Raw genomic sequence first — 27,032 nt, forward strand, 5'->3', positions numbered from 1 at the left:
GAAAGAAGAAAGTCCTCAATATGTAGATGGTATAGCTGCAGAGAAAATGGGCTGGTTCTTTAGCCACTCATCAACCTTTCTTAAACACCTCAGCATCCTAGGGAGGGGTGCTATGCAGAGCCTCACAGAGGCCTCCTGTATTTTGTCAGTTTCAGGAAAGCTAGGGCTGAAAATAAATCATTGTGGGAGAGAGATTAAAGGTATCATGACCCTAGAAAGATTCAAGCTCATGGATCCTATTATTGGAAAGGGAGTCACTGAATAAGTGTCCCCTTGGAGAGATGCTCTAGAGGCATATCATTTGCAGAAAAACTACCTTCCCGTCCTGTCAAGGAAGCAAGTTCACTTCTCAGAAGCAAGGGCATTCTTAAGCATATTTTTAATAATGTGGGCATTTGTGAAGCTCATACATTCTTAAAATAGGCACTTCTGTGGCACTCTGTCCCTAATGAGGCACACTGGACTAAGCCAAGAGGGAAGAGTGGTCTTCCTGCTGAATCTTGATTCGTTTACAGAAGACACAACGCACATACACGCATTTTCTTATTCTAAAGCTAGGGAGGAGTCTTCCAGATTAAAATCCTCACTGCTCTTGGAGTTGACTTAAATTTTCCTTCCGAAATTTCTCAGGCCACAGAGCTTCACCTTTCTCCAGAAGGATATCTATACACCCCTGAAACTCATCTGAACTTACTATTTCAGCTGCCTCCTAAGTGGTTGATTCCATATGCTCATAGATATTTGCATAAAAAAGATTTGTGATATTCCCCTTGTCATCTCAACTTAGCCACTGAAAACTAGGAAATCTATGCAAGAGATACACACACACCTAGTTATGCATGCACATTTATGTGTGTTTATGCAGATGCACACAGATACCAAGTATCAACTTGTTGAATTAAAATAATCTTTCTTCAGGATTGAGTCTAGATAAAGTCAGATTCCTTTGACCAGACATACTGGCTATCCCAAGACATTATAATTGTGCATATATAAATAACTATACAAATCCTTTCATATATGCCAAGTTTCAGTCTGGAGCTCATTTCTGTGTTATAAATCTTGGCATACTGAATTTTGCTACCTTCATTACAATGGAATTATCCTTTCAATATTCACAGGTGCCTCCCTGTGAGAGGCCTCCTTGAGATTAATTTAGCCTTGAGTACTTTTTATTAATTAAATAACATTTTAAATAATATGGTAGATTTAGACTTTGTGGACCAAATTTGAGAATGAATGATTTTAATTTTTATTAGATTTCACACTCCAAGGGCAAGATTCATGTCTGTGTTGTTTATTGATATATCTCCAATGCCTAGCACAGTACCTCGCACAGAATAGAAATTCAATAAATATATGGTGGGAAACATTTTAACAATAAGGCATTTAATAATCTATTAATTAGATTCTATTGATCAGAGCTATGCTATCAGCTCATTAATTTTTCAAGAAGACAATCCTATTTTCATGTTGTGCTAGTTGAGTCTAAAACTTTATGGCCTCCTTTTATATTATTGGAGAAGGAAATGGCTACCCACTCCAGTATTCTTGCCTGGAGAATCCCATGGACAGAGGAGCCCGGTGGGCTGCAGTCCGTGGAGTCACAAAGAGTCCGGCACAACTGAGTGACTAACACTTTATGTTATATATTGAGGTGATATAAAATTTCATAATTTACATAATTTTCAATTCTGTAAGATATTACAGAAAAACCCAAATTAGTTTTTCTGGGCAACCCAATAGAAAAATAAAATTTTCTCTCCTTGAAAAACCAGTGTACATTAAGGACAGTTCTTAATACTCAGAGTACTCAGATTTGTCCAGGCTGATATCAGGGAGAAAAAGAGGGAGAGAGGGAAAGAAGGACAGTGACATCCATGTCTGAGACAAATGGTACAAAAATGTACAATTGATCACCCGAATTCTATGGCTAGTTTCCAACCCCTTGAACCATAGTATTCACCGATGTATTCTTGATTATGTAGACAATCTCAGTATAATTGTTCATACGTATGAGGATAACATGAGCCATACAAACGTGAAGCCCCAAAATAGAGCAGTAGGTGTAGGGGAACATAAGCAGTCATTTGAAATGTGAAGTATATCCGCACAGTTTGTTCTTATACTATCGTTAGCAGGAGAGTTTACTGACACTTTGATTGTATAAAATCTGGTTTGACTTCAGACAAGTGTGTGTCTAAAAATGTTATTAGGAAGGGGTGAGAAAAATGAAAAGAGATTTGGACTTGGTCTAGCTCTTTAATCCAAGTCCATCATAATGAGGGTGAAGAAAGGAGAAAGACTAAAAGACTTATTCATCTTTTCAAAGCTGTAGCAAGCTAATTCAGAATAGGAGAATTTAAAAACTACATTTCACTGCTATAATATCGAGAGAAAGCTGAAATGTAATTTTGAAACTTTGTCCCACTCTTGTATTTTAAAAAAAAATTATATTCTTCATTAGTTTAAAAAATAATTATCATATACTACCATTTATACTTTTTATTTAGGTATTAATTGTAAGCTTTATGATTTTAAACAATAAAGCCAAGATTAAAAGATGTGCCATTTAAAATTAGATTTTGATAAAGATTTGTGATGAATTCATTTCCTGCCCCCATTTGTGCATACCTTTGAACTTTGTCCTTTCTCCTTAGCTTTCCTCAGCTGGGACATGGTAAGATTTGAAAATATGCATGAAGAACACTTCTCTCCGTATGATTGTTCTTGCCTCTTCACTCTCTTCAGCCTGGTGATGCTAAAGAATCTAGTTTTCTTATAAGCCACAAAAATCTTCACGTTCATCACAACTTAAATATAAATGAATCGCTAGAGTTAAGCTAATTGAATTCTTTCTCTGCAACAAGGGAGTATAGCACAAGACCTCAAATTTGGCCAGCATTTTATAACCAGTGTTTCGATGATAGTTTAAGAGGCTCCATCCATCCAAGTTTGGGTTTGAAAAGGAAATAAAGTATGGAAACACTGTCAGAGCCTTTTCTGTTTACAAAAAGATCCAAGGATACCATGAATAATGCCAGAAATTTCATGTGACAGCCAGCTCTTGCAAGATTTTTGAGCTCACCAAGTTCAGGGAATACAGTTACAGAAAGCTGGTTGAAGCTCAAAGATTTGTTTAAAAAATTAACTGAAGTGAATAATTGTGTTCCCTGTCCATACTGCTGCTCAGGCTTGTGCCCTCCTGGGTGGATGTCTCCCCAGAGCTAGGTAATATTTGACACTGGATAAATATTTTCTGAATTGAATCATCCATTTAACGAGTGTTTTCTCCTGAATCTTCCAAAGTGAATCTTTTGGAGGTTTTGTACAGTTATTTACCCATGGGAAGTGAGAATTTTACCTGGAGTTTCAAGACTGCAAGTGACCTCAAAACGACCTTCATTTTGTTTCCTCTCTTTCAGAGATTGTTTTTTTATCCATTCCAGATAGGAGAGAATTTGTCCTCCATTACAGATCTTTCCAGAGGGAATTCACAACCTTCCATTAAAATGTTTAACAACTCTCCTTGCCCTGAAAGTCTTCTTATATCTAGTGTAAATCCCTTCCGTGAGGATTTATTGTCCAATCGGCTGGAATCCCTGCTCTGTAATTAAATCTCTTCTGTTTTCTAATATAGTCACATATCTTTTCTCATCTTCTGCAGTTTTCTTTTTAAGTTAAAAAATCTTTTATTTCAGTTTGTCTATACTCCATCTAATTGAAACCACCTCCGTCCTCTTTTGTAGGGGAAATTATGCTAATATGGAGAGACTGCTGGTAAATCTATGTATTTGAGGAACTTTAATGATGTCTGTGGATTTCTACATTGGATTTTTCAGCTCTGTCCTATTAATAGTTAATAAAATAGTTCATGGATGGTTTGGAAGTGGAATGTGGTCTGTCTGAGATGGTATGACTTATAGTGTTTACCTGGGGAAAAAAGAATTTAAAAAGAAAAAGAAAATTACATAAAAATAAACCAAAAAAAAAAATTCTCCTCCTATTTAGGGATAGAGCTGCTTCTTCTCCCAGTGGATGTGTAATGTATTATTTATATAAGAGCGAGCATCTTGTTTTTGGCTCACTTTCCATTTGGAACATATATGGTATGACAGTTTCCTTGGCTTATTGTTGTATATGTGGCTATCTATTTTTAATACATTGCTTTGTCTTTTTTTATGCTTGCTTGCATCTGTTGTTATGAAAACTGACATAAAGCTTTTAAACATAACAGAAGTGATGGAGAAAGAGATGGAAGAGACAAACAACATTTCAAGGAAACATGAGGTAGAGAAACAGGAGCAAAGACACTGTGGAGTGAAACCAGAAGTAGCCTCTAATGAATGGGAGGGAGGGTCAGAACAGGCATCAGCAATCACGGGGAGAAGGAGGCTACCTAAAGGAGGAGGTTACATACAGCGTTTCTAAGAGGGAGCAGAGTACATTTTACACCAAATTATTTAAACTTTTTAAGCTGCAGTTTTTAAACCTGTGAAATGGGAAGAACACCCACCTTAAAAGGTTGTCAGAATTCAGTGATGTATGTTAGGGGTTCAGCCTTGTGCTTATTTAGTAAATAGTATGGGCTCAATACATAGTATAGAGTCAAGGGCTGACAAACTACAGCCTGGAGGTCAAATCCAGACCATAGCCTGTTTTTTTTAAATAAAGCTTTATTGGAACACAGGCACATTCATTTATGAATTGTTTGTGGCTGTATTTATACAGAGATAGCAAGTTGAGTAGTTTCAGCAGTGACCAAATGACCCATACGCCTTAACTGTTTACAGTTTACCCTTGAATGACATGGGTTTGAACTGCTTGGATTCACTTATGTGTGGATTTTTTTCAATAAATAAGAACTACAACAAGTCCATGATCTGCAGTTGACTGAGTTGCTGAATCTCAGACAGGGAGTGTCCACTGTAGTTATACTCAGAATTTTGACTGTGTGGGTGTCAGTGCCCGTAACTCTCAATTTGTTCGAGTCAGCAGTACTCTCTGGCTCTTCACAGGCAAAGTTTGCCAGTCCCTGGTATAAATAATAACTATTACAGCAACATTTTTAGGAATACACATTACTGTACAGATTTGAATGATTTTCCAATTCAGTTTTCTGTCTGTTGTATTGCACTGATACATGTTGACTATCATTATTTTGCCCAGGATTCTAGATTTTTTTATGTAACAACCCAAAGTCTGCCTATTTTGCTTGCTTTTCAGTGTAGCATTAAATGGTTAATTGGTTTATTTCACCACCAGGTGGCCTCCTATACTCTATTGTGCTTGTGGGACCCAAAGGAAGCTGAAAGTGTATCTAACACGCTTCCTTCAACTTTGGCCGTTATTCAGCTTTTATTCGTATTTTTCTGGTGGCTTGACTGCTCGCAAATCATTCTATGAACCCTATGTTTTGTATTTGGTCCTGAAAGAGAAATTTACATTGACCTTTTAAGAAAATTAATTATCAAGCAGAGTTAGAAAGAATTAAAACAGTAAAAACAAAATAAAAATATTTAAATGCACACTCACACATACACACATACAGTGAAGTGGAGTTTTACAAAAACAAGTTTTGCCACTACTCTAAGAGCCTTACTGTGACTCAGCCCTGCTCTCGTGTGCATGCGATCAGGATTTACTGGTCTTGAAGCTTCCTCAGGAAAAGGAAAAGACCACTGTCACTAAAATCTCCATATAGTAAAGTCTTGAGCATGGGTGGACTTCATCTCAGTGCCTCAGTTTCTTTGTTATTTTTATTCCCTAGACCCTCTTTTGAGTGTTCTTTGATCTAATTTTTAAGCTTCGTATAAGACCAGTGTAAGGAAGAAACGACTTGAAAGCCCTGTGATAAAGCAAAAGGAGGCTGGATTCTCCTTAGGTGATGACACGGTTGCTTTCAGGTTTTGTTTTCTTCATCTTAAAGTGAGAGAGCTGGACTGGGTAGCTTCAAGGTCCATTCCAACTTCAATATTCTCTCTTTGGTGGAAAAACAAAGATTTTTCTAATTAGTAATTGATTTTGCCTATAAGCAATCTGGCAAAAATCAGGATTTTAGGAATGGTTTCCAAGCTAAGGAAACAATATATATTTGAATGAATATAATTGTTTTGCAAACTATCATAACTGGTAATTTCTAAATGCCACATTATTTACAGTTCATTTCAGGTAGTAGTCATAAATAGATACCTATGAGCCTTCTTGGACTCTTTCCTTTCCATTTTACTTTTATTCAGTAGTAGATAACTTCTTGTTTATGAAGATTAGTATAAATTCTTATTTATTTATTTTTAAATTAATTTTATTGAAGTATAGTTGCTTTACAATATTTTGTTAGTTTCTGCTTTAAGCAAAGGGAATCAGTTATACATATACATATAACCACTCTTTTTTAGATAACCATTCATTCAGGCTCTTGCCAGGGTCCTTTGGTAAATTATCATGGAAGTTCAGCTTTCTCTTTGACGTCTTATTTTCCAGATATTTTAATTTTCCTACCATTTTCTTTGGGCAGAATTATCAAATCATCCCTGGACTTCTCAACAGCATCAAATAGATATATTTGTTTACATTTCCACTGAAAATGGGTCACTTCACATCATGTGAATGACCTGTTCTTACCTTCTGCTTGTAGTATGGTGTGCACACACCTGGTTCGTATTTTGTTTGTCACATTGGATGTCATTGCAAATACGGCTAAAGGCATTTAGCTGTCTATGAAGAAAGGACCAGAATGGTGTCCAAGGTATTTGGGAGAGCATAGGCTCATGTTTGAATTCAAAGTCAACCATGGGAGGCCTCATGACAGGCGATCGCTCTTAATTCCAAATTTGCTACTGGGGCTTCTCTGTAGCACTCTCTGGTTAAAGGCAGATTTGTATTTACTTTGGGGAAAAATTGACTTCAAGTTTTATCTACTTTACAAACTGCCCTAGTTAGTATCAAACCCTACTAATAATTTATGAAATTTGCATCACTCTCTGTGTGCCTACACACAATGATATTTCACGTTAATTCTCTTTTCTCACATATATTTTAAAAATTACATATGTTCACATGTTCTGATATATTAGGAATTAATGGTTGGATAATTTTACCTTTAGTTTAAAAAGTGAGGAAGAATAAGGAATGATGCTGTCTGGTATTAGTGACTAAGAAGATGAGACAATAAGCTTTTTTTAAGTATTTCTATATCTTGTGGAGAACAATAAAAAAGGAAGGTTGCCCTTTTCCATAGTAATTTATAATCCATTTAGAAAAGTAAAACCAAAAACCATAAAATTATAACAAAGATAGCACATTTGTGTGGTACAAAAAAAAGTGCTGGTCTTCTAAGAGGATGTTCTTGGTACATCTTTGTAAAAGAATTGAGATTTGAACTGGATCTTGCTGTGTGTGTGTTAGTCACTCAGTCATGTCCAACTCTTTGCGACTGCATGGACTGTAGCCTGCCAGGCTCCTCTGTCCCTGGGATTTTCCAGGCACGAATATTGGAGTAGGTGGCTATTTCCTTCTCCAGAGGCTCTTCCTAACCCAGGGATTGAACCCAGCTCTCCCACACTTCAGGCAGACTCTTTACTATCTGAGCCACCAGGGACCTTGCTAGACAGAATTTTTATGTCAGATGGAGATAGGTGCATTGCAGAAGAATGCAGTATGAGAAGACCCCTCAGATACAGGAGTTAGTTTGACATGCTCCTAGGTATTTACCAAAATCAGGAAGACACAATGGGAAGAGTAACAAACCAATGGCAGAGCACAATAGCTTTCATCCATATGTTCAGTGGAAGTCAATAAAAAGCAAACGGTTTTTTTTTTTCCTATTGAATACTGATTCCTAGGTTCAATGTTTTATTTAGTAAAGGGGAGTTATACATAAATATAAAATCTAGGGTCATAAAAGAGATTAGAAAAGTTTATGCCAAAGGTCATATTTTCTTAGCATGCGACATTTGGATCAAGTTGCAACAAACACTTGACTATAGTGCTTAGTATATAACAGTAATTGTCCAGGATCTTTGCATATATTAGCACATTCAATCCTCAGAGAACCTTATGAAAAAAGTATTAACATTATCCCCCAATGAGTAACTAAGGCGTAGAGAATTGAACAGCTAGTAAGCAATGCAAACAAAGTTTAAACATGGGCAGTCTGATTCCAGGCATGTATTTTCTCTTCTTTTATTTTTTTTATTGTGACCCAACTCTTTGAAACTCATTGGTTCACAAATTAAAATGTTTGGTATGGGTCCTTTTCAGTTTCCATGTTTATAGAACTCAGTAATAAAATGGTTACAAGTGTGTAGATTTTGAGAAGTAGTGTTACTGGGTAATATTAACGATATTCCCTCCTCCTTTCATTAAGGGTAGAGAAAACTAGTAACACTTTATGGATATATTTTCTAAAAGATGGGAACTATCTTCATACATATATACACATACATAAAGAGAGAGAGAGTGTACCTTTTCAATGACTACCCTCCGATGTGACTTGTTTTACTAATATTGACAGTAGTTACAATACCTTATTTCTAAGACATAATAAAAATGAATGAGGAATTTGTATTCTTACTTACAAATGGGAAACAGACCAAAAAAAAATCTCATTACAAAAGTCACATAAGTAGAGACTTATTTAAAAAAAAAGGATGCATTGTCCACAGAGATTTGAAATTTTGTAGAAACATGACCCACTTACTTAAAATATATTTGTGGTGGATAAGTGGTGAGTATATTATTGTCCCTGTTTTTAAACAGCAGAGATTTTACATGGAAATATGAAATGGCATCTCTTGAACCAGGTAACAAGCCACCAGTATAGCAAAAAGAGAAGTAACAGTCTCAGGGAAGATGGTGCCCAGTGAAGGGGCTCCCTTTCGATGGTGCTTAGGGAGAATCCTCAAAATTACAAATTTTAGTAACTACCTTTTTTTTTTTTTTTTGGTGGCTGTAAGCTGTACTAAATGGCCACATCCTGGTACTCTTGCCTCTTTTTGTTCTCTTCTCCTCTTGGTGAATTTTTGCAGCCCTTGCACAATTTTTTAAGCCATCATTATCATATTCTTTCATCTGATTATTTCCAGGAAGTCATTTACTGAAGATCTTTTCTCGAGCAGTGATTTCCTTCCTCTTCTGAAGTACTTTTATTTTACGGAGTTTTTATGGTTTATTCTCTGTAGACTTGGAGAAGGAAATGGCAGCCCACTCCAGTGTTCTTGCCTGGAGAATCCCAGGGATGGAGGAGCCTGGTGGGCTGCCGTCTATGGGGTCACATGGAGTCAGACACGACTGAAGCGACTTAGCAGCAGCAGCAACAGCTCTGTAGACTAGTTATTGTTTCCCCCATCTTTTAACCCTTTGTAATTTTCCCTACTTACTCATTACTTTCTTTCCATCCATCTAAGCATTTCCTTTATTTTGGTCTCTAGATCTTCTCTCCATCCTCTTCCTTACTTTTATCATTTATGTGATTGAATACATACACAACACACACACAGCGTGTTTCTCTTTGATGCAGTTATTCTAGCGAACTTATTTGCAGGCTCATGGTAGAGTCCCTTACATAACTGGAAAAAATGCTTATAAAGCAGTCGTCATAACCAAAGTTTCCTCTTTATAGTCTTGTCCTAAGATATTGCTTAGGACATTAGTCTTGTCCTAATGTTTCTAAGTCGTGTCCAACTCTTATGACCCCATGGACTGTAGCCTGTCAGGCTCCTCTGTCCATCGGATGCTCCAGAAAGAATACTGGAGTGGGTTGCCATTTCCTTCTCCAGGGGATCTTCCCAACCCAGGAATCGAACTTTGGTTTCCTGCATTGCAGGCAGATTCTTTACCACCTGAGCTATGAGGGAAGCCAGTAGTCTTAGTTTGCACTAATGAAGTTTTACCTGTGCCTGAGAACTTCGGGATCACAGATACGACTAATGGTGAAAACTCTCGGCCCTTTTAACCTCAATCTCATGCTCTTAAAGATGCATGAAGGTTTGGAAGATGAGCCTATACCAAAATGAATCTGGCTGTGGAAGCCACAGAGTGGGGTTCTTAACTGTGTTTTAACTACTCTTAACTCACTCTGAATGGCATTCTTGAGTTTATTTATATTATACTGTAATGTGATACTCAGGACCCACCAATTTCCTCAGACTTCTGCACTGATATCTAAAGATGCATTTTCAAGGAAACGGAATGGCCTAGCAAACTAAGATGAACATTTTCTTTCTGAAAATTCTGTTTCTGGGTTTTAGCATGATCTTACTGACCTTGGGCATGTCACTTAACTTCTACGTATCAATTTTTAATCCTTAAGACAGAAGTGATGTGACTAACTTTCCCCTTGGGCTTGCCGTAGGAGAACAAAAAAAGAGAACAATCCATTGAAATGACAGTCAAGTTTTTTGAGGCTGAAGCAAGACACGGCACTTAAAGCTTAAAGCATAAAATCTTTAAAGTTTATTTTCTTAAAAACTCTCTCTGGTAAATATGAACATGTATCCCAAAGAAACAAAAAAAAAGGTTAGAACAGGAAGGTTTTTAATTCTGTTGCACACTCGTGTTGGAACTACAAATTGGACCCAGCCTCTCTCATTCTGATCAAATATTATTGCTGTGAGAAAACACTGAACTCATAAAAGGTGTCCTTAAATATTTAAAGAGCTGCTGCCATCTTCCTCTTTTCTTTGATACATTTTATAGAAGCTTTTCTTACTTTAACCGTTCCTGGCCATGGGAAACAGTTCACTTCGTTCTCTCTAAAATTTGAGAATATTTCTGTATAGGATGCTTTAACCAAAGAAATTTGTTTGTTTTTTACTGAGCATAAAGTTTGAAGAGAAATAAGGCAATCACATGCTGTTCACTGTTGTGTACTGTATACTTATATCTGGCATGTATTTCAACAGCTTGATACAGGCTTACCTGGTCATGTAGGAGAAACTCAAATGAATAAATATTTTCCCATCTTCTATATCTAAATAATAATGAATATTTTCCTATCTTCTATATCTAAGCCATAATGATAAGAGTTATAGTAGATGAAGGGTCATAGTTATAGTAGATAAAGGGTCAACAAAACATGGTCCTTGACTTTAGATATTCCATTGCAGGAACTTTTATTCTAGTTCTGATACAACATTCATCTTCATCTGATGTGAAGACACCTAGAGTACTCTCAAAAACTGGCCTAAGAGATCAAATATTTTATTATACACGCATTCAGGCAGTCACCAAGAAAAATCCCATGGCATTAAGGGGCTATTACAATTATAGATATTGAAACCCTTTGAAAGATTAAAAACATTCTACCAAAGAAAAGTCATGACGTGAATACATAAAGTTAGGACGGCACTTCCGTTGTGGTTTTGGCACAGACAACCCTGGGAATGCTTTGATTGGCTCTGTCTTAACACCTGCATGGTGAGTTCTGTACATGCTTCTCAGTGCTGTCCTAGGGAATGCCTGTTTGCACTAAACTTGAAAAGATTGCTTTTGATGATGACAACATGGGGGACAGTGTTTTCAGCCTTCATTTAGGCCATTGATTCTCCCAGATTTCCAAAGTCACCATATTTGGCAGTAATATCTTTTTGATACATACACTATGATGGCTACAATGTTCCACTTCTCATTTTTCTTATCTTCCGCAAAGAGAAAGCAAGATATTCTTTTTGGAGAAACATTATCTGCAGAGTTAACCTAAGAAGTATATAGTATCTTCCTTATGAAATTAATTTGGCATTATTTTTGAGGTGAGCAACATCTTGGCAACTGCTTTGGTTTAAGACTCTATGTGATTTGGGAAAAGCACGTTTCAGAATGTTTAATTCAGCGATACAAAAGGCACTAATGAAATATGCATGTATGAATTTTATATCATATTAGTTCCCTCTTTCTTGAAATCTGAATAAAAGCCAAACATCTGGATTACGTTTGAAAAGCCTGAATTTCCAATTTTCAGAGAGATTCAATCTATTTTGACATTGCACACTTAGCCTTAACATTTACAGTGTGCTATTAACATTACTTGCAATTGTAAAAAAAAAAAAAGTCCATATTTAAACAAACTTGGTTGCTCCTAATGCTAAAAATATATCTATATTTGAAATGACTGCTGCTGCACAACCGTACCCATCCATGGTTTAGGCTTCGTCAGCATTTCTATTATGAATGCGTTGAACAGGCCTGTAATTCAGCTATAACGATATGGCATAGCTTTGATATATAAATTCTCCCATGATTGTGTATTAAAACAACAAAAAGCAGTTCCTGTATCACTTAGTTTGAAAACCATTCATTGACTCAGGGCTTTCTGAAGGCCTCATATATTCAAGGTACTCCATGGGTGACCAAAAAAGCCATGTCCTTGTCCTTTGAGAGTTTATTCTTCAAATTTATAAGACAAATGACAAGATTTCTATTTTTGTAGATATCTGGGTGTATTTTGGCTACTAAACTAAAGGCAGGTGAATATATGGTCATAATTTAGAGAGGTAAATATGGATGTTAATATTTTATCTCATTTCATTATCATAGTTTGTTTTTTAAGACAGAGCTGATCAGTTGAGGTTTAGGAGGTAAGGCAAGAAATTCTATGTCCACACAAGAGATGAAGAGAAATAGAAGAATGTGACATTGATGTTTGCATAATAGTAAACCTCAGTGCCTAAATTTTTACTGGACTTCTTGTCGCGTATATTAGGTGAATCATACTCTTTTGTGACATACAGAGAACAGCTTGAAGTCAAGGACTTCCCTCTTCTTATTTTGCTTTATTAAAAAGCAAGTCCATTAAACTATATAGCAGTATCCAATTAAATAAAAACAGATGTATTTGAAGGCGTTTGTTTAGGTTGGGAGATGAGAAACAAAGGAAGTACTTTTAAATTGGAAACTTTTTTAAAGGAGAAAACTGAGTTTCATTACATTATTGCTGCTTTTTGTGTCTTTTTTTTTTTCCATCTTACCCTGCATACTCTAACAGATATTACATAATTGCATAACTATTCTTACTATGTGCTGACATGACATTAAGACAGCCCTGATAGGGTATATCATAATGAAACCGTAATTAGAACAGTCATGATGTATTATGGCAATGATCCACATCGTCACTGAAGTGCATTGGAATGCACGGAAAACCCATTGAGATGTGCAGATTTTCGACATAATACAGCACAACCATGAAGTTTCATAGCATGGAGGAGAAATTACCATTATGCCCATGCCGCTGGCAGAATGGGTTGTATGTAACACATTTCTTAGATATCTGTTAGAGAAAGTTCTGATATATATCAATGGAAGGAAATTTTTGAGGGTGGCATTTGTGAAGTTTGTGTTTTAAAAAAAAATCTAGAGGAAGGACTTGTTGAAATACAGACCTAACTGCATAAATTGGATAGTAGAAGTTTCCTATAAACTCAATATTCCTATAAAATATTTAGTTTAAAAAAAAAGGGGGGATCCAAAAGGTTCCTTAAATTTCCTTAAATCCACCAAATATGCCTCTAAAGTAGGAAGACGATTTGAGGATTTTTCAGCCAACTTTGCCTTTTCTTTTTGTTCTCTATATTTAAGCTTAGATTAATAGCTTATGTTTTATGTAGTTGTATCTTTGCCCCACTGTTCTCCTGGGTTTCTCTGCATGAGGATCTTATATCTGAGTCTCTTTCCGGCAAGTGACAGCTTGCTCCTCAACTTGGTGTTTTTCAGTCTTGGCACTTCTTCTACACATAATAATGTGATTGTTATGGCTGATCTGGTGAATGTGGGCCCCAAAAGCTCAACTTTCTGAAATAGAGAGGAATTTTAGACTATCTTCTAGGCCAATCCACAACCAATGCTTCATTATCCAGTAAAATATCCCAACCAGGTAGACTTCTAGTCTCTTCTTGAATAACTCTGGTGAGTGAGAACTCACTATCGCCCAAGCTTTAGTTCTTGTGCTTCAGTCTTTGATTCCAGGCCTGACCTCCGAGGTCAGATGAAACTAATGTTTTCTGTTTAGTACTCTTACTATTCCACACTTGCTAACATGTTCTTCTGTTTTTTCTGTCATCTTCAACTCTTATTTATCTCTCAGCTGAATATCTCCAGCTTCTTCAACAGCTTGCTCCCTGGAGGAGTGTTGCTTCTTTTCTGGAACTTCCTTAAGTGCTCTTCTTTAGATATTTAATACATTGCTTAGGTCCCTCTTGGAACATGGAACCAATGAGAACAAGGACTGCAGGTTTGGGCCTGGTAAAACCACAGTTAAACTGATCTATCTGCTACCATTTTTTTTTTTTTTTTTTTGACCCTGTGTTTGTCTCAATCCAGCCTCAAATCATATTTCATCCTTTTTATATTCCTTCCACTCTGTCTGTTGACTCCTTGAACCTAAAGACAATTGAAGCCTAGTCACCTCCATTCTTTGTGCAGTTTCTATATTTTTATTTTTTTGGTGGGAGGAAGGGATGGTTATTAACTAATTCTGTCTGACTTAATACTTGTCCTATTTCCTTCTGAGATTTCATCTACGATGCCAGCATGTTATGTTCCCTTTGGGTCTAATATCTTATCTAAAAGAGACATTTAGAAGTACTTGCTTGCAAATTCAGATATCTCATCTAAAAGAGACATTTAGAAGTACTTGCTTGCAAATTCAGATCCAACTAGAGACATAGATTGGCCTGGACAATGTTAAAAAGTTTAATTCAACATATAAAAATGATAATTTTCATATAAAACTATATATTCTGTCTTCTCTTCAGCTGAGTACCTAACCATACAGAAGCCATATTGAAGCTATATCTCACATAGGAACAGAATTGAGTAGAGAAACTTGTGCTCTTCTATCCTCCATAAAATCCACACCACTTCCTCGTTTCCCCTTGACTGGAACTGAATGTTAGTAATTATCACATTTATGCATTTTTCTTTTAGTAGAGAAAATAGTTCTTCTTTTCTGTGACCCTAGCAACAGTTAGAGTATGAAAGATAGAAGATGACTTATCTACACTCACATTCTTTACATGAGAGCCCGGAAGTGGGGTGCTAGATCTGGTTAGTTCTGACTTGTGACAGCTGATTGTTGAATATTAAGGAATCTTGCCAGCAGTAGCAACCATTGGTAGCTTGGAATCTACTATGATGCGAGTATTTACACCAGGGAAATCATTCCACTAGGAAGCCAGTTTACTACTACCTGTAGGTACTTGAGTTTAGGTTATCAGAGCTAAAATATTTATTATTCTTTATTGACCAATGAGATTAGTATAATTTGGCAATCTAATCAACATGCCATATACAAATGTTATTATATATGTTCACTAATAAAAATATTGAATAAGACTAACCAAAAAATGACCCCATGGCATGACATATCCATTAAGTAGTGATCTTTACAAATAAATGTTCAACAGGTTCTTAGCAAAATTCCTTGTACTTCTGTACTTCTAAATGATTGCATCCTCCTGTTCGCTTTATGCTTATAAAAATCTAATAGAAGCGTATATACTTGATCCAGGAATTCACATCCTTGCTGTAGGGATTTAAGTCATTAGATTTGGGGTGTATGTTCTTAGCAATTTAATTATGTTTAAAATCTGGTTAGTAGTGTAGTAAATAACTGGTATTGCTACAAAATTACCTTGAGAAGGTAATAGGATTGAATTTCTACACAAGTTGACACTCAATTAAAATTTCCATATATCCAATGAGTTAGCCAGTTCTTAGCTGAGGAGCTAGAAAAAATGCCTTCCTCCTTAAGCTGAACATTTCAAAACAGGCAAAATTTATAATAAAGTCAAATCAAGACTCAGTGCATCAACTAATATTTGAGTTTGGCTTATCAAATACAGATTAAAAACAAGGAAGAGACTAGAGAGCACTTACGATATTTCTTTCTTAAATTCTTCTATTTTTTATTGACACTGGGGGAAAAAATAACACATTAAAACCTCCTTACTGAATTAGTGTCCTAAACCAATAGATCCATGGGGCTTGTTCAGCTAAAAGCCACAACAGACTTTGTAATGCAATGATGTAATCTTGGCTTTGTGTCATTTATATTCAACCTAAAAAAAACAATTTTCCTGAATAGACAGGCTGACAACAATATTGTTCAGTGTGGGTTTTTATTTGGATTCTTTCCAAATGGTTCACATGCCTTCACCGTAGCACATCATGCCTGCTTACATCTTTTTTTTTTTTTTTTTTTGCCCGAATTCCAAAGTTTTCCCCTTTTACTAGCTCTCTATTTTTCTTTTAAAGTCTCAGTTATGTTTGTAAAACTAACCAGCTCCACCACAAAATTAGGATGTATCTTGCAGAGTGCATTCATTTTACTTTTTGCATATTTTTCCCGAGGTCATGTCAAGGTTAGTTTGAATTCCATCCTACATTAAGACTTCTTTCACAGCTATTTAGCTCGGCAGCCTACTCCCCGCTGGGGTCTGCCCCTTGGGCACGTCAAAGCTTCAGACCTGACAAATCACACACAGATGAAGCTGTACAGTTTTTTAAACAGTTTCATCAGTAACTTTTTTCCTTTTTCACTATCCTCCTTCATGTTAAGATCTTTTTTCCCCCTGAATTACCGTTTCAGGAATGTTGATTTCTGTTTGAGACAGTTTGTTTTTACATCAGACTTACAAACTAGCAGTATCATTTATTTTATAGTAAATCAGACCAGAAGCCTTCTACTCACCAAGACGGCAGACTGAAAGACCTATAGACCATTCTTGACTAGTATAACTATAGTTTCATTATTAAGATCTATTTGCAGCAGGAAGCTTGGTGTTGTGAAATGTGGCTGACATTTCACAGGGTCTACCAGAATCAGAAAAAACTGTCAACCATAAAAATGCATCCAGTTTATAACAAATTACAGGTTGAGCCTGGAAATGTTTCTCAAATGGTTAGCAATATGCTCTTATCAGTATTTTAGCAAATTGTGACTAATGGTGCAACTCCATTTCCTGTTTAATTGATGAACTGAAAATGCTTGGTTGCTAATGAGTGTATTAGCAAACAATGTCCCCTTCACAGGCTTAAATAGATCGGGATTTCTTAAAAGCAGCCTACTGTCCTTATTTTCATATAAAGAAAAATATTGACTGCCACAAAATTGCTAGATCAACTGAAGAAATGGTGTAGTTATTGCTGTATCGTCATTTTGGCAAGGTCCAACAACCAGATTATAGTTCTCTAGTTCTCACACTAGAAAATAGTTATTTTCTTTTGCAAACCATAGGCTTTTATTACATTTTTATTCAGGACAAACAATACCTGAAGATCTTAACCACAGACCAAGCAGAAAACTTAGAAGTGAGACGGGGGAAATATGTATTTGAATGATTCTCCTCTCCTAAGTCCTGTTTTAAACTTAGCTCAGTATGAACGTACACATCGACGGGTTCTGGTTGAACCATAAAAGGTTGCTGGTTGAAGCTAATTAAAGACAGGTCTAAATAGAAAAAGAAAAGGAAGGGGGATCAAAGGAATTACATTAGGTGTCAGGATGTTGTTTGGGGACTTTTATTAATATTTAGAATTTTATAGTTATAATCAGGGAAAAAGCTAAATTCTAAAAATCTCCATTTTGTGTTATAATTTCATATTTATGTTATTTTTGCAATAAGATACATGTCAGCAGGCAAACATCTTGAAGAAATCATTTTGGCATTGGCGCATTAACACATTATGGTGAAAAGAGAGGCTTGTGCTTTTCACGCAGTGCATTTCAGTCTTCAATTAATGTGAAAGCACTACAATGCCTATGCAACTTCTCTTGCCTAGTGGTGCACCATTTATCATTGCAGTTTTACATTGACCTTGACACCCACTTCATTAGAATAAAGATTGTCTACCATTTAGGTTACATTGTTCCTCTGCACAGAGACCCCATGCAAATTTCTGTTCAGATAGAAGAGCTGCGAGGCTGTCAGAGGTCATCTGCATTAAATGATTGCAGCTATTTTCCAACTGCTTCTTTTCATTCTACTCAATTCAGGCTAGGAGGATCAATCAAGTCCTCTGCCTGAAACAGTGGGACTGCTGGGAATATAACTGTTTTTGGTAGTAGTGGATATGCCCTAAACAGTATTAAATATTTAATATAAACTCATTAAAGGCCATGCAAAGGCTTCAGAAAGATATCAAGTTTATAGAAAAAGCTAAGGTAAGGGGCTAGAGAACCTTTTAAGAAATAAATAGAAGAATAATAAATTTTATAATTTCAGAGTATGATTACAGTAGTTGTTAAACTTAGTAAATCTTTTTTGTGGGAGACTTTTTTCTCTCCTCCTTAGGGAAGGGACAAGAGAGACAGACTTGGTATTCTTATGCAGTATTTTACTTAAAATCAGCAATGAAAAGTTTTCAGTTATGGTGGTTTTATTTTTGTTCTCTAACAGGGAATTTTGCTCTGAGTATTTATTAGAAAAAGCTTAGGTATTTGTTATGTAAAAGGAATGATTGGAGAAATAAGTTGCCAGGTTTCCTACTTAAGTTTTCTGAGTGATATAATTGGAATTAAATTATTAATGGGAGATACTTTAAAAAAGATTGTTTTATGATCTTCTATTAGGGAATTTGCAATTCATTTTAATATTTGTAGTTTGATTTATATTAAAGATAATGCAATCTATGTCCAATTAACAATACATGGCCAATGTAATGTGATTTCCAGATCATGCAAATGGAATAAGCTAGAAGAGGGGGGAAAACTCAATTCTTAACCTCAGATGTAATTTGCTGTGCGAGTTCTGGCAATTTTAAATGACATTGCACTTTTTAATTTTTCCAAAGGCTCAGCAGCAGATTTATCCCAATCAAGAAAGCCTATTATTAATTTACAAGGACAATTGTAGGAGTCTTTATAATTTCTCTGTGCAATTATTCGCCATAAATTGCTAATGGTAAAATACAAGGAGTTTGCAAGAAATAAAGACCATTATTTGTCTTGGGCTTGAACTCTCTTCTTCAGTTTTGAACATCTTCGCTAAGTGCTGGTGATCGTGGCTCCACGTGAAACATCACATGCGTCCTGAGATGCTGGATGCTGGTGTTCCGAAGAAGGGGGCAGCGCAAGCACTGCTGCAGAGGGGACACTGGCCTTTAGCAGATTCCTGCACTCGGCATGTACAGCTGAGCTGTGGACCCTGGACTTTCATATAAAAAGACTCTTTGTTCACCACTGAATGGCATTAGGCATGGACTTGCTGAGGGGCCACCATGAAGCCTCGGATGAGGAGGGCAAACACTAGCCCGAAAACACAATATGGGAGTCATAGATGGACACATCCCTGCACTTTTGTGCAAAAAAGCATATTTTCATAAATAATTTTGCCAGTGGTTTGGTGTTTTGGTGTGTTCCTAGCATAAGCTTTCTTGTTGATAGACTATAGTATATTTTCTTTTCTCAGTGTATTTTCTTTGTCTGTCATGTCTTTATGGAAAAGGCATATATGCTGGATATACAGGTATTTATGGTATTACTTTGCACTGGGAAAGATAATCATACTGTTATTCTAATAACTAGATCATTTTATCCTTGCTTTTACTCTTCCTCATATAAAATCACATGAAGCCTAGTTAAAATACGGTGTAAGATGTAAATACGCAAACCCTGGAGACAGAATCTGACAGCCCTATTCTAATAATCAAGAAAATTCTTTGGTTTAATTCTTGTGTTTCTCATAGCCAAAACTTCACTCTCCGCTCAGCAATGTCTGGTCTCTTTTCAGCATAACCAACAGAAGCACCATACAAAAGTCTTACAATGGATGTCTTAATCTCTCTGTGTGCTTTTAGAGCATTATTTTGAATTCCATCATGCTGCCTTTTTTCTTTCCTCTTCTGAAGTTTTATTACAACAGCAGAATTCCCAGGGAGCTTTGAGGGCAAGGTTCACATAATATAGCCCTGAAGTTTTGCTTAGGTGGAATCCATCCCCCAGTCCTGGCCATCTTTTGATGATCTTTCTATTTCAAAAAGATTCACTGGGTAGAGTCTTGTAGCATTAGCTGTATGTAGTTTATTTTTTATTTTTTTATTTACTAGACAGTGAGCATCGACATCCCTTTCATGATGCTTTCTTTCTCTGACCTCACAGTGACAAGGCATCTTGTTCTTTAACATTGAGGGAGGCAGAAAAATGCTTGAGTTGCTCAATGTGTGCCTTCTATACCAGTTTCAAAATGGCTTATTCTTCTGGTTTCCATGGTGACAATTAACACTGTTTCAAGGCATTGTTCCAGTCTCCATTTGGGCAGAATTTTCGGTGTGATTTTTAACAAAAAAAAAAAAGGGGGGGAAAAAAAAAGGTTTTAGGAGGGAAAAAAAGCCTTTAGCATAACTGTCAAAAAAAGTTGTCTCAATCAAGTCTTCATGCATTTCTAATTATATTTACTTCAGAAATCCTGTTTTGGCTAACTTCATTTTATAATTCAATTTTAGTATTTGCGCTTTTAAAAAGTAAGCACTGAATAAGAATTTTCCAAAAACTTCTTTAATTCTTAGTTTTTAAAATAAGCTAGTGTTTGTGGTTATATTTAACTGCTTTAAAGTTTTCTTTATATATCTCTATACACACACAAGAGTGGCATTTAGGATAGGAGTGGCCTGTGTCTTTAATTTAGGTCATTCACAGATCTATTAGGAGGCTTCATTAGTCAAAATTGAATTGGCCAAGCAAATACACTTAATAATGTAAATATGCCCTTTCAATAGGGTATATTTTATTTTTGACTAGACAGAGAGGCCCACAGCAGGTGCTGTGGGGAAATTAAATACTGGATGCTTATTTACCTTAGCACTCAAGAAAAGCCATCTGACTTTAACTTTGTTAATCTCATTTTTGACTATTGGAAGAGTAGTCTGTATCATAACGTCCCTAGACTACAAGACACAATGGCACAGCCTCTGCTCACTTACTGCTGTGGATGGAATGAATATGAAGATTAAATTATTTTCTCACCACAGACTAAAGTATCCCTACTTGATAGAATGACCAAGAACTAGATAGAGCTGGCAGTTGATTGTCCCTGTCTAATGCTTCTGAGAAAGCTGAAGAGAGAAAAGCAAAAACATACTCACATCAACAAAAATATAACCCTCTGGCATGATGACATATACAGCTTGAGGCCTTAAATTGTATCAGATTCAACCTTCAGAGTGCTTCAAAAATTAAAATAAACATTTTCACCTTAAATTATGTGACATTCTGTTACCTCTCATGCACATACCAATACTTACCTAACAATTAGCTGGATTCTCTTGGCATTTATAGTTTGAAGGCATTGTCCATCAATCCTCTCTCTCATCAATCTGTTTATACAGTAGGTTACGTGGTGACAAAGAGAGCGTACATGAAGACGAAGTTGTTTTTTTTTTTAAACGTAGTAACTTTTTATAATAGCTGTTGCAGTGACTACCAGTGCTAGATTTCACAGAGAAAATTAATTTATTATATCTAAAAGTACATTAATTGCTTTTTATATATTTCTTATTACAAGACTGTGTTTTTTTGTGGGACACATCTAAGCTGTTGTCTTTCATGACTGATCTGCTGTGTAGTTGCTGTTCAAAGTTGGGGTAAAGAGAGAGGGTGAGCATGTTACAAGTGAAAGTGATAACTGGTCGAGGCCTCTCCTGGGTAGGACAGGTGGAAAATGCCTTCTGTCAATTAATGCACATGGCATAAGTGAAAGATTTGAATAGGATTCTTCTGCTTGCTTGAAATTCTCGTTCCTCCAGTATGATGTCAAAGAAGTCTTACCAAATTAATTATGTAAACCTTTGTCAGCAATATCACCTTTAGTTGGGAATCTGATTGCATAAAGCAGATTGCCCTTTCCTCCCATCATTGCTCTGATAAACAGTTAGGTTTCCAGAACACTTGTTGAGTGTTGAGTCCAGAGGATTCGAGCAGACAGTGTATTTTATAACTGTTGGAGTAATGTGGTCATGGTAATTGCCTGCCATTAGAAAATGAATTCAGAACTCCCATGTTTCACAGGCCAAATTCTGAAAGAACTCTAAAGCAACCCTTGATTCTTTTCATTATACATATTCATGTAATTTTGGATAACTCTGACTCCCTGATCAACATTCATTAATACCATCAAATGCTTTAAATCACCTCATTTAAAACATTTTGTTCTGTGATCCACAAATGACTAACATTTGGAGAAGTTTACATAATACAAATGATGTGCATGTTTAGTGTAAATGAAAGATTAAAATAGGAAGCTAAAAGTAATCAAACATATGCAGGAAAATGCTGAGGGCCTAGTAACTAAAACAAGGATTTTATACCTTCTTTTCCTTTAAGCTGCTTCTAATTGTATTTTAGTTGGGGATCTTATGAAATATCATATTCTCGGGTGAATAAAGTCACCCAAGTGCTTGGGGATGTTTTGAATTTGCTGATTTCCTACCTTGCCCAGACAAAAGCTTTTCTTATTAGATCTGATAAGGTGCTCATTTTAGCTCAGTTAGGACAATGGACCTTGATAACCTAACTTTCGTGCCTTGAAGAAAGAAGTTTAGGGATTGTCAGTACACATTTGGCAATGTCCTAAAGTGGTAAAATAGGTTTAATACTTTAACCAGAATCTAGTTTTTTTTCCATTCAGCAGTGTTTTTATGTGCACATTTAAAAAATACATCCACAGTCATTTATAGTTGTCCATAATATAGGACTTTCTAACTATGAAGATAGAGTTATTTGAAGAGAATCACCATAGTAACTGTCACATTAAATAGCACTTACATTATCGCTTGCAAAACATCTTTTAGGAGACACTCACTTGACAGTTTGTTAGAAAACCATGTATATTAGGGTATGAGAGTTATGTAATTGATTGTGATGTTTGGGGACATTTTATAGTAATCAATAAGGAAGCATAGATTTGTAACCATTCTTAAAGAGGTGTTTTTTTCCTCTCTCTATATATACCTCTTCTCCAAGCCTACACAAGAATTTTTAAGTGAAAAATGAAAAAAAAAATATATTAACTAAGAATTCAGAGGACTTATAGGATAAGGAAGAAATTACACAGTTTTTAGAGATCAATTTATTTGTACCACTCTGAGACTGGTCCCTTAGAGGGCAGAAAAGAGCAATGGGCAATACTCCAGAGCAAATATTGACCAAGACTAATTGTAATATTAAATCCCCCTAGACCAGATATTTTCATTTGGAATATTTCAAGATCAAGATCAAATATGTATACAAACTTTAGAAAGACATAAAGCTTATTCAACTAAATAGAATACCTTGGATGTTTGTGTGTGTGAAATATATATATATATATAAACCGTTTTCAGCATTTTTCTCAACGACTCAAGGTTCTTAGTTTAGCCTCACCATAAATTTTATTGGAAACAAAAACTTTTAATACCCGTGAGCCTCACTAACTCTGTGCTCAAAGATTTTCTAAGAACACCTCTTTCCCTAATGAAATCTTTTTTCTCTTCCCATTTTAGCGATACAGTGTGGAAATGTCCATCAGGGACCTGAAAAAGACGGAGCTGCTTAGTAAGGTTGAAGCTTTGAAGAAAGGTGGCGTTTTACTACCAAATGATCTCCTTGAAAAAGTGGATTCAATTAATGAAAAATGGGAACTGCTTGGGGTATTTGCATTTTTATTACTGTTTGTAGGTTATGTGTACATTTTTTGTGTAGTGAAATACTCTATCTGTCTGATTTCTAATTTGAGGCACAAATATCTCTCTCTTTCAATTCACTACCTACATTTCAAACAAGCTATTCATGCTATTATGGGGGAAAAACACTGCTTTTCCTCCTCTGTTGATTTTTCTTTTTTTAACTCTGAGCTTGTCTCCTTTCAGATTTTTAATAATTTTGGTTCTTTAATACATAAAAAAAAGTAAGTAAAATATGCCATGTATTATGGGTAGGCACCAAGTCAACTATAATACAGTATATCTGATATACACTGACTGTCATGCTTGAATGAATGTTAATAGAATTTGTTCCAAAGGTACACGTTAGAGACATCCACTGTTTAACTATTTACTGTACCCTTCAGATGAAAAGTGGAGTTGTCACTACAGCTTTCAAGTCACACTAAAGCCACCAAAACAAAGATGCAAATTTGACCCAAATCTGAATTGCAGAATTAAACTGGCCTCTGTTTTGTGCCTCAATTTCCAGCTCACTTTTAACAAAGGCCAAAAAAAAAAGTTTCATGTAATTCATTTCACGCCATGATGGGCTGGGTCTCAGCCAAGCACTGAGATGCAAGAATCTGGCAAAAAGGCAATATAGAGATTCTGTTACCCAGAGACCAGGATGGCACTGTGCAGGGGACAGTTCTGTCCTTTTGTTGGAAGACAGCTGAGAGAGAGAGGTTAGACTCGATTTTTTCATCAACTTCTCTCTTAAATTGCCTTCACTTCAAATCAAGGGTAAGCTAAATTTGTCAATTACTTAAATGATTAATTCTAACAGCTAAGTATGGGTGGTGTCAGTTATGGAGCATGGTTTTGCATGCCTTCCCTTTCCTGACTTTTTTTTTTTAATTTTTAAAGGAATAATACTCCAAAAATATTTTGAATAAAAAGCTCTCCATGTACCTTGATGACTTGGAGGAATGCCATGTTCAGTTTATGCCATGCTTAATCTAGGTGATTAAAAACCTGCAAGTAGAAATCCTTGCTCTCTCATCTAAATTCACCACACTCTGCAGTTGTACAAAGTAACTTAAAACATTAAAAGTTTTTATTCTGACCTATTGTTACATTACTTTTCAATTATTATTAATGGCTTTCATTTTATTACATGGTGATTTAGATCTGAACCTACTAAATTCTATAGAATTCATTGATCCCATTCAGGAGAAATGTCGTTAGTGTCTGACATTTTAAAGACTGTTTACTAAATGATGAGAGCAGCAACTTTATTTGCTCAGTAGATAAAGTGATGGTTTGTCTGTGGTATATTTTCACATATCTGTTTCTAACTTGATAAATAATTAATAATAATCTTTTTGGAAAATTGTTTGAAGCATGTCATATATATAGCTCCCTAAACAAAAACTTGAAACCAAGATAATATTTTAAAAAGAACCAGAATGTTTCGCTATCCTTTATGAGCCAAATACCTTTAAAATGGTTGCCATTTTGACAGAAATATCGTTTGAATGCAGTATGCTGAGTGTTTTTATGATTTCTGGGGAGAGAAGGGTGGAAGGAAAATTTGAACAAAACCTGTGCCATACTACCACCACCAGGCATACAGCTTTAATTGGCATGATTACATTTTAATTGGCATGAAAAAAAATTTAAAGACAAGGATTTTAACTTCTAACAATGGTAAAATAGAGGGATATGGTTTTTAATATTACTTTCATCTAAGGTGAACAGTGTGGAATGGAAATACATTAGAATGAAATGTCAGTGGTGCGTACAGTTTAATCTGTGAAATTTTGTCCCCTGTGCTGCATATTACTCTGTCTCAATTGCATATTAAACAACCCTATCAAGGCAGGCATTGGCATCTGCTGTGCTGACACAAATTGTGAATTAAATGAAATTGATGTCCTCTGTCGTATATTTATGAAGACGGACCATTCTCTGAAGTATTCTGTTTATGAAGAATTTATGATTGCAAACTGTTCCAGAACAAAAAAGTGGCAATAAATTCTTTTTTGTGACCCTACCCTCCAAGGGCATTGATTTCACCTCCTGCTGCTACTTTTGTTACAGCATAAAAACAATAGCTAAATCTGGATTCCACTGAGGGTCTTCAAATTATCAATATTTGCACCATGAAAATACAAGGGTGTTGCCAGGAAAGGCTATTTTTCTGTTACGATCTCCTAAAGATACTATTTACAGAACACTACGCAGCAGATGAATGTTGGTTGACTTCATTTTATTTGTATTTTAAAGCTGATATTTGTAGGTTTAATTCATCCTTATAGATTAACTCTTTCTAATGCTCCAGAGTGTTTTTCACCAAAAAAAAAAAAAAAAAGCTAAAAAGCCTTCTCTGACTATATTCCATGCCATAGTGGTTCATCTAAGCAGAGTTCTAGCATAGTGGATTGGGACTCATTTTAACACTTATTTTAGAAATTCTAGCATCCACAAATGCGAAACGGGAAGAATTGAAAGGTTGAATGATTTCCAGGGCAGGTAAAATCCACAACTAGCACCAAGGAGGTTGCCCCTTCTTCACAGCCCTGAATAAGAAGGTTTGGGGAATTGTACTTCCCAAAACAACAAAAAAAGAAATTTCATTCTCTTTTGTGCAGTCTTCTCTTGGCCTCTTTAACATATTGATTAAACTCAAACTTCTATCTCCTGAAATTTTTAGGCAGAGAATTTTTACTGTAAACTCCTGTCATGAGAATTCAAATGAATTTTTATCAGTGACCATGGTGAACTTTTGGGTCAGAGCTCCTTTCTGTTAGAGGAAATTATCACTGAATGAGGTCTTCTTAAACCTCTAGTGGTAATCAGAACAACACCCATGGCTTGAGAATCAAGTTCTTAATGGAACAATGAGCTCATCAGAACTGAATCTCAGTCGTGACATGGCGGGTGCAGCAGACACCTTCCAGGTGGGCTCTTGTCACCAGCCAAACTGGGATATGTATTTGGTACCTGTGCTAATCAGTGTTTTTTTTTTTTTTTTTTCTGTTGGTGTTTTTGTTTTTAATCTGCTGCATTAGAAAACCCTAGGAGAGAAGGTCCAGGACACAATGGCGGGCCACAGTGGGTCGAGTACACGTGACCTACTCTCTCCTGAAAGCGGAAGCCTGGTAAGGCAGCTGGAGGTCAGGATCAAAGAACTGAAAGGGTGGCTGAGAGATACAGAGCTTTTCATCTTCAATTCCTGTCTGAGACAAGAAAAGGAAGGAACAATGAATGCTGAGAAACAACTGCAATACTTTAAGGTAATAAAAAAACAATCAAAGTTGATAAAAAGCTTTCTTTATGGTAGGGATGAAATATTTATCAAGTACATAAAGTATTATACCCATGTATCTATGTATCACTGTGCACTTAAATGTTTC

The 27,032-nt window shown here is 35.9% G+C and overlaps 1 protein-coding gene across 4 annotated transcripts in view; it reads left to right on the forward strand.

Moving 5' to 3' along the window:
* AKAP6 (A-kinase anchoring protein 6) overlaps nt 1-27,032 on the forward strand; it is a 501,454-nt gene that overhangs the window by 391,264 nt on the left and 83,158 nt on the right. For all 4 annotated transcript variants that reach the window (XM_070775437.1, XM_019983407.2, XM_070775438.1 and 1 more), the window contains exons 10-11: nt 23,473-23,619; nt 26,688-26,912. In XM_070775437.1, coding sequence (XP_070631538.1) covers nt 23,473-23,619; nt 26,688-26,912 — 372 coding nt within the window. The remainder of the gene's footprint in view (nt 1-23,472; nt 23,620-26,687; nt 26,913-27,032) is intronic.

Source organism: Bos indicus, chromosome 21 (genome assembly GCF_029378745.1).
Source record: "Bos indicus isolate NIAB-ARS_2022 breed Sahiwal x Tharparkar chromosome 21, NIAB-ARS_B.indTharparkar_mat_pri_1.0, whole genome shotgun sequence".
Classification (NCBI taxonomy): Eukaryota; Metazoa; Chordata; class Mammalia; order Artiodactyla; family Bovidae; genus Bos; species Bos indicus.